Genomic DNA, 13,748 nt, shown 5'->3' with positions numbered 1-13,748 from the left:
TTAGTGCAGAGACATGCGTATTGCCAAGATCACAGCCATGTAGAGTATACTAGGAGTATATGTATAAAACACCCGTTAGTGCAGAGACATGCATATCGCCAAGATCACAGCCATGTAGAGTATACTAGGAGTATATGTATAAAACACCCGTTAGTGCAGAGACATGCATATGCCAAGATCACAGCCATATAGGGAATACTAGGAATATCTGTATAAAACACCCGTTAGTGCAGAGACATGCATATCGCCAAGATCACAGCCATGTAGCGGATACTAGGTGTATATGTGTAAAACACTCGTTAGTGCAGAGACATGCATATCACCAAGATCACAGCCATGTAGAGTATACTAGCAGTATATGTATAAAAACCCGTTAGTGCAGAGACATGCATATCGCCAGGATCACAGCCATGTAGAGGATACTAGGAGTATATGTATAAAACACCCGTTAGTGCAGAGACATGCATATCGTCAAGATCACAGCCATGTAGAGTATACTAGGAGTATATGTGTAAAACACCCGTTAGTGCAGAGATATGCATATCGCCAAGATCACAACCATGTAGAGTATACTAGGAGTATATGTATAAAACACCCGTTAGTGCAGAGTCATGCATATCGCCAAGATCTCAGCCATGTAGAGTATACTAGGAGTATATGTGTAAAACACCCGTTAGTGCAGAGACATGCATATCGCCAAGACCACAGCCATATAGGGAATACTAGGAATATCTGTATAAAACACCCGTTAGTGCAGAGACATGCATATCGCCAAGATCACAGCCATGTAGAGTATACTAGGAGTATATGTATAAAACACCTGTTAGTGCAGAGACATGCGTATTGCCAAGATCACAGCCATGTAGAGTATACTAGGAGTATATGTATAAAACACCCGTTAGTGCAGAGACATGCATATCGCCAAGATCACAGCCATGTAGAGGATACTAGGAGTATATGTATAAAACACCCGTTAGTGCAGAGACATGCATATCGCCAAGATCACAGCCATGTAGCGGATACTAGGTGTATATGTGTAAAACACTCGTTAGTGCAGAGACATGCATATCACCAAGATCACAGCCATGTAGAGTATACTAGCAGTATATGTATAAAAACCCGTTAGTGCAGAGACATGCATATCGCCAGGATCACAGCCATGTAGAGGATACTAGGAGTATATGTATAAAACACCCGTTAGTGCAGAGACATGCATATCGTCAAGATCACAGCCATGTAGAGTATACTAGGAGTATATGTGTAAAACACCCGTTAGTGCAGAGATATGCATATCGCCAAGATCACAACCATGTAGAGTATACTAGGAGTATATGTATAAAACACCCGTTAGTGCAGAGTCATGCATATCGCCAAGATCTCAGCCATGTAGAGTATACTAGGAGTATATGTGTAAAACACCCGTTAGTGCAGAGACATGCATATCGCCAAGATCACAGCCATGTAGAGTATACTAGGAGTATATGTGTAAAACACCTATTAGTGCAGAGATATGCATATCGCCAAGATCACAACCATGTAGAGGATACTAGGAGTATATGTGTAAAACACCCGTTAGTGCCACAGATGACTGCACCACACCAAACTCCTGGCTGTGATAACTATACCACGCCAAACTTCTAGCTGTCACTTTGTGGTGAATGAAGAAAACTTTATAATGGTAGGCTGTCACTCTGGCTAGATGAATAGGTAAAGATGTCTAGCCCAGAATAGGTGTAGCTGAATGGGCTCAACCAGATGACAAGAGGAAATGGAAACAATTCAGTCAGAGATTTTAGGTCACTTAATGACTTGAGGGCATAATAGGTGCCACAACAAACTGAGTGGTATGCATGTACCAGACTACGGCACTTCTGTAAATCCCTAGAAAAATTATAAAAAATGGTGAGAACGCTACCCCGGAAAAATGAACTAGTACAAAGAACGGCACAGGTAGCCGTAGTGATTAAGATCTGTGGGAAAATGTAGAGACTCTGTTAGTTAAAATATGCAGCGACAATTGAACAAACACAAAACTGTCAAATGAGGAAGAAGGAGTGATGGTGCAAGAAATGACTGCTGATGAAAGTGGTAAAGTCTACGAGCCCAAAGGATGAGGATCGTCCACAGATGTTATGTGACACATGAAACTTCTTAGGAACAGCTGGAAACATGGCGATTTATGCTGAAGCTGTGGAGAGGAAATGCTGATTTTCCATGTATGTCACTGACCTGCCAAAGAGGGTAACACAGATTTGGAAGGTTCTATTAATACGATAAAACCATTTTGGCAAAAGAAAGAAAAAATGGAAAGCAAAAGCCAAATGTATTTCATACACGCCTGACGATTTTATATTATGTCTTGGAGGGAAATGGTGTAAAACCATCCAGTGGAGACAAATATAAACAGATTAGACCATGCATTAATATCTAAGTAGACAATTGATAGCATATCGCTAAGAAATGTACTGCATTTGCGTACATTTCAGGACTGTGATTATATTAGAGTATTTTGATATTTATACTTTAGAGAATCCTTTATAGCTGTACACATTATTATATGGGATGTTTCTGTTTTTGATAACATATGTGTCCATGCATGTTATAAATATCAATAGCAATTATAAAAAAGAAAAAAAGAGTAAAAGCACAATTTAGGGAAGTGCCCCTTCACGGACCCTTTCAGCAGTTCCATGGCACATACATATGGAGTGTACCACTGCAGTACTTTTAAACAGCACTCTGGTACGTGCACATTCAATGCACTGTTATGTCAGTTGTGTGACATGCACATATGTATGGAGTGCCAAAATGAAACGTTTAGACAAGACTGTAGCACATGGCATGTGGAGTATGTAGCCCTAGAACCTGGTATGGAATGCACTATCTAGGAAAATTTCAGCATTTCCATGGGATGTGCACATGGAGTGTGCCATTCTAAAATCACACATCTGCTTTGTGGTACATGTACTTGGAGTTTTTTACCACAAAGTGCTTCAGTAACTGTGTACCTGATGTATATAGACAGCGGCTCCATCTACAAACACTTGGAACAAACCAAAATGGGTTGTGCATGCATGTGGAAAGTGCCTTTTAGGGACCTGCCATTGTCCTCCTTCCTTATAAGAAGTTCTTGATGGAATGTGGGTGTGGCTTATTAGATTCGCTGATTGTTTTCTCTGAAGACACTCCCTTTGGGATGTTCAACTCCCTGCCTGCACTTCCTGCGCAATAAGAACTTGGAATACCCAAACTGTACTGACTGACTGGTAGGATGTATTATAGCTGAAGATCACAGTTACAGCCATATGTTTAAACAATGTTCTTTCCCCGTGATGAAATTGAAATGCTAATCCAATTTATGTCTCAGATAACAATGGACAGTTAAATGTTTTTGTTAGTGGTAATGAGGGATGTATGTAAAAGTCAATGAATTTCACTTTTCTTATCATTAAATTATCTGAGCATTTAATCAGGCACAATGTATTTGATATTGCATTTGTTCACGAGTCCAGGCTCATATTTTGGTTATTCCCTAATTCATGTCTGAACGAAAGTAATTCCTTTCACTCTTAAAAAGATGTGTTTCTTCATACAGGCTCACATATGGCATGAAGAGACCACTTCATGGATCCAGTCCCAGTTAGAGCTCAATTATGGAAAACATTGGGATGAAATCAATAACAAGCGGAAAGTGATGATCACGCAGACCTTCCGGAATAACTCCAGTCCAGCCCTTGCCAGCTATTTCTTGGAGGTAACACTTTCATAGGATGGGTACTGGGACATTTCAGCATGATATGTGTTAACATTTTGTCTGTACATTGCAGAAAAAGGATGGCTATTGCTACTAAGTAACATTCAAAACTAGCTTTCTGATATGGGTAGCCCACAAAGGGAGACTTTCTCACAACATGTCAGAAGGGATGCATGCAGCATTGCAGCGTACTAAATAACATTCAAAACTAGCTTTCTGATATGGGTAGCCCACAAAGGGAGACTTTCTCACAACATGTCAGAAGGGATGCATGCAGCATTGCAGCATAACTTCTTGACTTTCTCACAACATGTCAGAAGAGATGCACGCAGCGTTGCAGCGTAACGTCTTGATTCCCGCAGACCAAACAGACTGTACAGAACGAGAACCCCATTTCTGCAATACTGCAGGAATAATCCATGGTAGAGGAATTTGTTACAGAAGGATTTAGTCATGCAGGGACAATTTTTATACCCAGGGTGACACATTTTTATACCAGGTGTGATTAGATCCCTCGATGACATACTACCTTGCAGTACATAAGTTATATCACATGATGCTTTATTACTTTTTTAAATAAAAAGTAGTAAATACAAATAAAAGTAAATAAAAACCTTGTAAATATTGTAAATAGCATTCTACTGTTGATGTGTGTATGTAAAGCGTATTTACATTTTCTTAAAAGGTTTGTATGTAAACTGTTTCCACACCTAACACATATCTGTTTTCCTCAAATAAAACTGTATGATCCCTACCTTCAAGCTTAATGAATTTGTTAACTATGCATTATATTAAATGCATTTATGAGTATTCTGCATAATATTATCTTTAATATTAACTATCAGTTGTATCTAAATTGTATAATGCATCTTGGAGCTTTTCTCCCCAGGCCTCCACTGAAAATGGGTCATTTCGGCCCAGTGGACTTCCCCGGTAATCAAACTGCAAACAAATAAATAAATAAACAAATAAAAAGTCTATTTATGTATTTATTTTTGTTTGGTATGCATACGAATGTTTAAATCATTTCTAGCATTTTTCATGGATTGATGTGTCCATAGGTTCTTTTGGCCAAGGAAGTCATGTCACCAAATAATGGTGAGCAGCTGACAGTATCACTTAATACGTGGACTTGTCTTACACATCTCAGCTGAAAATCTGTGATCACCCATCCAGTCATCCAGACTGGTTTAAAACGTTGCTAGTAAAGTACGTTGCTTGATATATAAGGGCAGCCTATTTGACAAACAGACAATAAGTTGGGTTAGTACCTGTCACACCATTTGGTGTTGTTGATGTGGTGATATCGGCTTGGTCTCCACAGTGGCTATTTACTTTACCACTGGTTCTATTTAGGTTAATGAATTTAAACAATGATGGGCCATTTATATCACACTGGACAATCTCCAACACCTCTCATGAGTTTCTATGACATTAAGTAGAGGGGCTGGGCTTTTAATCTGTCAGAGTAACTAAGGGTTCTGATATCTGAGATTGTTTTGGTGAGGAAACACAGAGGTGTCTCAAATTTGTTTAGGTGCTTAGTGAAGTAAATGCCAAAGGGGATATTGAATTCAATGGTGACCCTATAAGGGAGAAATAAAGTGGACCTATAACTTCTGTGGAACTCAAAGAAATAACACAAAGGATAAGTTGTAAAAGGTAGAAGGATTTTCTAACCACCACAGAGGCATGGTGGTCAAAGGGGGCTCTGTTATCAACACTGGAACGCAAATCCCTGATTACTGCATCAGACTTGACATAAACACTATCTGTTTGTTGTCATTAGCAGTGGTTTCTCATCTTTTTTAATGCAGACAAGATTTTTTTGTATTAGAAGTTTGCCATTTTTTTAATATGGTATGTTATCTGTGGTTTCTGTTGGCAGTTTTCCAGTAGAAATAACATCCTTACTGGAAGTTTTAAATCCAAAATTATGATTGGGTAAACAAAGTGTTCTACATCCCCCTGTGGTATGATTGTGGATTAACTCTGCTTTATGGGTTTCGAGTTTATTTCTGTGATAACATTTTTTCAGAGTGACTGACATACTGAAGAAAAACACAAGTAATTTTCTGTGATGACTGTTCCTTTTATTTATCTCATAGTTTACCCTACAGCTTCCTGCACAACAGCTGAACTACCGGACACAGCTGCAGCACACTCATTCACGGCAAGGGCATATGGAGAGCAGCACCAATTTCAAAGTAGAGTATAATGACCGTATGCCATTTGTTGTTGGACTGCACTGGAAGGACACGTCCAAGCCTCATTTTAAGAAGTGGGATGGTACTGTATCTGTAAATAATCACATTTGAATTGTCTTTTTTTCTGGAAAACCATAATTATTCTCATGTAACTAATTAAGTTGCAGATTTTTATCCATTTTATTATGCTGATTTTCTTTTGTTTGAATGGATCTTTTTTATATAGGACAGCTTGCTCTATGACTTGAAACACTAGCACAATAACTAAACCTGAGTATTTGTTATGACGACAGTGGCCTTCATACTTATTTATTCATTCTTTCATTCAGCCAACTGGTATAGGACACTACCAATTCCTAACCAATGCAGAGATATCATGAACACACCTTAGCCACTGGTAATCCTGCCACTTTGTGGTTTAGTGTAGTGTGGAGAAAAGTAAAAATACAAGGGAAAAAATTTGCTTATTCATGCTCAGCACTTGTTCAGAACTTGTAAGCACTAAATAAGCTACTAATTACTATAGCACTCAATCTTCCTCATTACCTACAGGAAAACAGTTTTGGTACTTAATTTTCTCACTTGCTTAGAGAAAAACAGCTCTTGTACTCACTTTCCCCACTTATCTAGAGGAAAATAGTTTTTTATTCAGGCATGTCCAAGGGTCAGCTCCCAGTGTTCCCTCCTGTATATCTGATGAATCTGGGCATCTTGAGGCAATGTAGAAATTGCCTCATGTATACAGACAACCCTTTCCTCCTACCACCCAACACTACAACCTGTGAGAGATGCACTTATCTAGCCAAACTGGAGGTAAAGCTCTCTCCAACCAAGACTGAACTTGACAGTCAAGAGGAGAAGGTAAACATTTGCACCACACCACACATCACATAGTCTCACTAAATCTACACCACCAAAATCCACACATAGTAACAGAAAAACATTCACGGAGGGCTCTCAATAATAATCTGTCTAAGCAACAGAGACCTCCAAAGCAGAAACGCAAGCAACCTCCATCCCCAAACACAACCCAAATGACACATAGCCCACAGACTCAGTGTGCCACTCAACCACAGCCAATAAGGCAAAACAACGTACCCAACACACTAGTCATAGGTGACTCTATAGTCAGGCACACTGACGTCCCACTCACCAGGCTAAACAAGGAGAAGGTTACTGTCAGCTGCCTGTCAGGTGCCAGGATCCGCCACATAACCCACGCACTCAGGTCATTCCACAACAAGTACAAATATGACTCTGTCATTGTCCATGTTGGTGTGAATGACCTGAGACGTACCTCCCTGGACTACATGAAAAAAGAAATGGAAGATCTGTCCAATCTTGTAGCCCAGGCAAGTATGACCCTAGCCCTGAGTAGCATTCTGCCATCGCCCAGAATTATACCGCAGTACAAGGACAAAATGATTGACTTCAACAATTGGCTAAGCTTCTGGTGTCATTCTAAGGGGATCCAGTATCTGTCTGCTTGGGATGACACGGTCGACAGACCATGATGCTTTGCCACAGATGGCCTGCACCTGTCACCCCTGGGACTCCGGATACTGGCTAAGGCTCTTGCTGCCCCTATAGTGCCTTTTTTAGGCAAGGTTCAAATAACAAATTCACCACCGTAACAAGAACAGGCAAGCAAAAACTGAGGGTGATGCTACTCAGGGCTAGAAGTCTAAATCTCAAAATGCACTCACTCGAGGCACTCCTTAAAATGGAGGACATCGATATCTGTGCAGTGACTGAGACTTGGTTCAAGGCTCCAGAGAGCACCCCTGCACTACCAGGCTATAAGTCATACCACACTTTTCGGCCATGTAACCTGGACCGAAACACCAAAGGCGGAGATGTGTCCATATTCATTAAGGATATCCACACCTCCAGGCTAGCTGCTCATAGGTTCATAGGTTCATAGGTTGGTACTAGGCTATCAGCCCTAGGGCCTATACAAGCCTAGCCATAACAATTCCCTGGCTATTTCTTCCCACATTATTTACTTTCCTGGACCCATGTCTAGCAGGGCGACTGACGTGATCCCTGGGGTGGCATAATGCATCCGAGGTTATCCAAGTGCAGTTAACTCTGGGCAAAACTGCAATCCAAATTGTAGCTTGCTACAGATCCTCCACCATGCCCCAGGATTCCCATTCCTCTTTTCTTGATGTACTGAAAATATTACGGTTCAACCAAACACCCTAATAATGGGCAACTACCCCACCATTAACTGGGAAATCTACTCGTGTACCAACTCCTTAGCTCAACGCTTTCTGGAATTCATAAACTCCAATGCCCTGGATCAACTTATCGACACCCCCACCAGGGGCAACAATATCCTAGACCTAGTCATTACCAACATGAGTGACCGGTGTTCCACACCTGAAGTCAACTCCTCGTTGGTCCAATCCAACCATAAGCTAATTACCCTTGATAGCCACATCCCGCCCCCACCCCCATTAAGGAAACCATGGTAAAAAATTTCTCCAAAGCCAACTTCATGCTTTTTAAGACAGAAGTGGTGAACTTCATTACACCCATACAGATGGACAATACAGTTACAACTGCTGAATCCTACACAAATGCATTCTATAAGCACTTACATGAGTGCATGGATCATGCTATCCCAAACAGAACCAAGATGCTATCCTCCAAAAAAAGGAAGCTAATCTGGTGGTCCCCTGCCATAAACAAACTCTATAACAGAAGGAAGAAACTGTTGCAAAAGAGAGTAAAATCCCATGAGTGGAGGATCTCCCTGGTCAGCCTCAGTAAGAAGCTGAGATCCCTTATAAGATTCTCCAAAGCTAGCTACGAAAACAACATTGCCACTAATTCTAAGGACAGCCACAAAGCATTCTATAGCTATGTCAAGAATCTCGATGGCAACACCCAGATCTGCTCTGAGTTACAGCACAATGGCACGAAAATTACAGAACCAACTGATATTGCCAATATCCTGGTAGATAGGTTCAGTGCTAACTTTACCCCCCCTTCACCCCCTAAAGGGCCCATAGCTATACAGGAAGAATGCAGAGTCCCTGTAATCACACCTATGCAGGTAAAAGCTGTACTCTCTTAAGCCAAAAACACAGCATCCATGGGAACGGACAACATCCCAGGCTGCGTTTTACATAAACTTCAGAACGAACTGGCTCCCCACTTAAGCACCATGTTCAATAATAGCCTCGCATCAGGCTTTGTGCCCACTGAATGGCACACAGCAACATTTGTCCCACTTCACAAAGGGGGAGCCACCACTGATCCTGGGAACCATCGCCCTATTAGCCTGATGAGCCTGGTCTGCAAGGCCATGGAACGTATCATCATGGAACTCATAGACAAAGACTTTGGTAACCTCCAAACTCTGGATCCCACCTAGTTCGGGTTTGTGAAAGGCAGATCATGCCTCCTGAACCTGATCGACTTCTTTGAGGCAGTCACCAAAGCCGTAGATGAGGGTAAGGTGGTTCCCACAGCCTATCTTGACCTTACCAAGGCTTTCAACACCATCCCCCATTCAGGAATTATAGCTAAACTCACTAAACTAGGTATAAATCCCTATGTCACAAGATGGGTTGCCAGCTGTCTCACTGACAAACCCAACACTGTAAAAATTGCAGACTCCAAATCTGACCTCAAAGTAGTGGCAAGTGGAGTACCACAGGGTTCCGTCCTGGGATCTCTCCTGTTTGGTATCTACTTCTCTGAAGTACAGGCTAACACAGAAGGCCTCTGGCTAACAAAGTTCACAGATGACTACAAACTAGGAGCCATAGTCATGTCCCCAAATGATGTGGACATCCTACAGAAGGGCCTCGCTGAGACAGATGCCTGGTGTCAGAGCCATGGCCTCAAGCTCAATGCCAAAAAATGCAGTGTCATCCCCTTTGGTAAAAACTCTGTACCCATGAACTACCACTTAGGCAGCAGTCTGCTTAACACCGAATGTGTGATAAGAGACCTTGGGACCCAGGTGGACAGTAGTCTCTCCTTTGATAGTCACATCGCCACAGTAGTCAGGAAGTCCTTCGAGATGGCACACCTCATCATAAAAGGGTTCACATCCAGGAAAAAAGAGGTCATTGCTCCCCTCTACTCGACACTCATTAGACCCATTATAGAGTACAATGCCCCTTTTGGAGTGTACCTCACAAGACATCTACAGCAGCTGGAAAGGCCACAGAAGTACCTCACAAAGATGATTACTGGCCTCAAATAAATGCCCTACACTGACCGCCTCAAAAAACTCCAACTTTATTCCGTAGCATATCGCCTACTCTGAGGTGCTCTCTGCCTAACATATAAAGCTATGTCAAACCCAGAGCTGTTGGATATGCTACACCTAAAGAAATCCCAATCCCTCTGAGCTACATGGTCTAGGGACCTAAACCTTGTCACCGCAATAAACAGGATATGCTGGAGGGATAGATTCCTGTCCCAGATACTTCCCATACTGTGGAACAGGCTACCCGTCTGTGTCAAGCAAAGTTCTTCATTAGCACTCTTCAAGAAAAATCTTGATGAGTGGATGGGAAATAGGAAATACACCCACTTTTTCGTCAACTCTTCCATGCGGCTTATTTCATATGCAGCCAATGGAGTGAGTAGAGCAGCGGGTTCAGGAATTTCCCTAAGGTGTCATTCCTGGATTTGTTTGTGTAACTTTGCAGAACCGTTCAAGTCTATGTTTACCAACTTTGACGGTTCCTTATTGTTTGGACCCAAGGTAAAGGACACTCTCACCCGGTGTGAGCAAGAAGGAAAAACAATCTCTGCTGTGGTAGTATATTTTACTGTTCCCTCTAGACCATACCGTAAGGGTCAGAAGGGTGGTAAGATGTCGTTCAAGAAGTCCCAGAGGTTTTTCCAGGACGCACAGGGTGACTTCTCCTTCAGAGGCAGAGAAGGAGGAGGAAATGGTAGACTTCGCCCTAGAGGCAGGGGCGGTCCGCAAAACCAGGGAGGTCACAGTTCCTTTTGGGGGCTGGCCTTACTAGCGCTCCTGATGTGTGACCCGACTATGCTTCTCTGGGGCCAGTCGGGGGTCGCATTTCTTTGTATCCAGAAGCCTGGCTGGGTATCACTCAAGACAAGTGGTACAAAGAATTATTAGCAGAGGTTATGTCATACCCTTTTCTCTTCCACCTTTTGTTCCCAAGAAGATCCCGAATGTTCCACCCAATCACAGGGATCAGGCAACTGTGGAGGTCAACAAGTTGCTGTCAAAAAGAGTCATCCAAACTGTCCCAGCAGAGCAAATGGGATCCGGAACTTACTCCAGATTCTTTTCAGTGCCAAAATGTACAGGGGACTGGAGGTCCATTCTGGACCTCAGCAGATTGAGCGATTCAGTAAAGAAGGACAAGTTCTGGATGGTGACACTGCAGTCTATACTCCCGTTGTTAGGGAAAGACAATTGGATGTGCTCAGTAGATCTCCAAGATGCCTACTACCACATAAAAATGGACAGGGCATCGAGGAGTCATCTACACTTCCGGCTGGGAGCCAGTCACTACCAGTTTCATGCTCTGCCCTTTGGTTTTACCACAGCCCCCAGGGTGTTCACTAAATGCATGACAGTAGTGACAGTTCACCTGAGACATTGAGGATTCTAGGTGTTTCCTTATCTGGACGACTGGCTCTTGACCGCCCCCACCAGGCATCTACTTCTTCAGACCAGGGACGCTACTATTCAGCTTTGTTCCCAGCTGGGAATTTCTGTAAATTGGGAGAAATCTGCCTTATTGCCCTCTCAATCTGTGATTTTTATAGGTGCAGAGATAGACACAGTAGACATGTTGCCACGTCTTCCTGTCGAAAGGGCACAGAATCTGGTTCTTCAAACTCGGTGTCTTCTCCCCTTATGAAAGGTGAAAGCCAAGATTATTTTGCAGCTTCTAGGGACCATGACTTCCAACATATTACTAGTGCCACTAGCCAGGCTACACATGAGAATTCTTCAGTGGCTCCTGTCGTCCCAATGTTTTTTTCAGCACCTACCATTATTTCATCACATTCTGCTGACAGAATCTTGCAAGAAGGACCTCCTTTGGTGGACACTACCCAATCAGCTAACCACGGGCACTTCATTTGCTCCTCATCAACCCATTGCTACTGTGATCACGGATGCCTCACAGTGTGGGGGGGGGGGGGCATTATCTCAGCAGGACTGTCCAAGGCATATGGGAAGATCATGAGGCTCACCTGCATATCAACATTCTAGAGATGAGGGCAGTGCCCCTGGTGTTGCAAGCACTCCACATCCTTCTGTCTTTGGGGACTATTGCAATACAATCGGACAACATGTCGGTAGTATGGTATATCAACAAACAGGGCAGAACTAAATCTTACCCACTTTGTCGAGAGGCCATGTGAGTTTGGAAATAGGCGATATCTTCCCAGCATTTTCTGGTGGCAACGCACATTCCAGGAACAACCAACGTGATAGCCAACAAGCTCAGCAGGGCAATCCTTATTCCTCACGAGTGGTCTCTGAAACAGGAAATAGCAGAGCAGATTTTCCGCAGATGGAGACAGCCTTGCTGTGACCTCTTTGCAGGCCAGTCAATGCCAAATGCAGCAGCTACTTCTCCCTCATCCCCCCTCCGGGAGAGTCACCGAGAGACGCACTTGTTCATGATTGGCCCCTGGGTCTTCTGTATGCTTTTCCTCCCTTTCCTCTCATTCCCAAGGTTATTCAGAAAGCGACATGGCTGGGAAGCAAACTGATCCTCATTGCTCCTTACTGGCCTTGTCAGGTTTGGTTCCCCTTTCTCCTAGACGATTCTTGGATTCTGGACCCAGCTCCAGACCTGTTGACTCACATGTCAAGTCCGCTTCATCCCTCCTTACACAACCTCAATTTGACAGTGTGGCTGCTCCAGTTCCATCCCTAGTCAGGCTTCATGACTTCTCACCCTCCGTGACTCATATCCTTACGTCTTCTCATAAACTTTCCACTAGGAGACTATATTCCAGTAAATGGAGAAGAGTCTCTCTCTGGGCAGAGAAAATGAATGTTGACCCTTACACTGCCTCCATTCCAGTGGTTTTGGAATTCCTGTCTGAGCTTTTTCACTAGGGGTCTGCGGATGCCACTATCAGAGTTCAATTGGCAGTGATTTCATATTTTCATCTCGGTTTCCCAGATTCTAATCTGATGTCACATAAGCTGTGCAAAACTTTCCTTAAAAGTGACACTTTGTTAAGACCCCCCTTTCAAGAACCTGTTGCCTCATGGGATTTAAATTTTGTGTTATCCAAATTAACTTCTCCGCCTTTTGATCCTTCTTATTCATCCTCTTTGAAATTCCTGTCTTGGAAGATGTTTCTCATGGCTATCACGTCAGACAGACGGGTGTCAGAGTTGCAAGCATTGTTTGTAAAACCCCCTTATCTGATTTTTCACAAAGACAGGGTGTTCCTTCATACTAATCCTTCTTTTGTCCCCAAGGTCTATTCCCATGCCACCTTGAATCAATCCATAGAACTTCTGGTGTTCTTTCCATATCATTCCAGTGCAGCTGAATACAGGTTTCACCAGCTGGATGTACATAGACAATTACGTTTTTATTTGCACTGGACTAAGGAAATCAGGAAATCAGATCAATTATTCATTTCCTTCTCCAAATTCAGGTCAGACTTACCAGTTTCCAAAGTAACACTCTCTAATTGGATTTCTAGCTGTATAGCTTATGTTTACAATTCTGAGGGTAGACCTTTACCCTTTAAAATCAAGGCTCATTCTACCAGATCTCAGTCTACCTCTGCAGCCTTTCAAG

At 42.7% G+C, this 13,748-nt stretch overlaps 1 protein-coding gene across 1 annotated transcript in view; it reads left to right on the top strand.

The window, feature by feature from the left end:
• LOC122816125 overlaps window positions 1–13,748 on the top strand; it is a gene marked incomplete in the record, with an annotated part of 1,432,330 nt that overhangs the window by 597,733 nt on the left and 820,849 nt on the right. Inside the window, 2 exon segments of the mRNA XM_044088884.1 lie at window positions 3,596–3,754; window positions 5,863–6,043. Of these exon segments, the coding sequence (XP_043944819.1) occupies window positions 3,596–3,754; window positions 5,863–6,043 (340 nt within the window).

This window comes from Protopterus annectens, chromosome 12.part0 (genome assembly GCF_019279795.1).
Source record: "Protopterus annectens isolate FY-2018-M chromosome 12.part0, PAN1.0, whole genome shotgun sequence".
Taxonomy (NCBI): Eukaryota; Metazoa; Chordata; order Ceratodontiformes; family Protopteridae; genus Protopterus; species Protopterus annectens.
The sequence above is the reverse complement of the archived record's forward strand: the minus strand, read 5'-3'. Positions and strand labels throughout refer to the sequence as shown.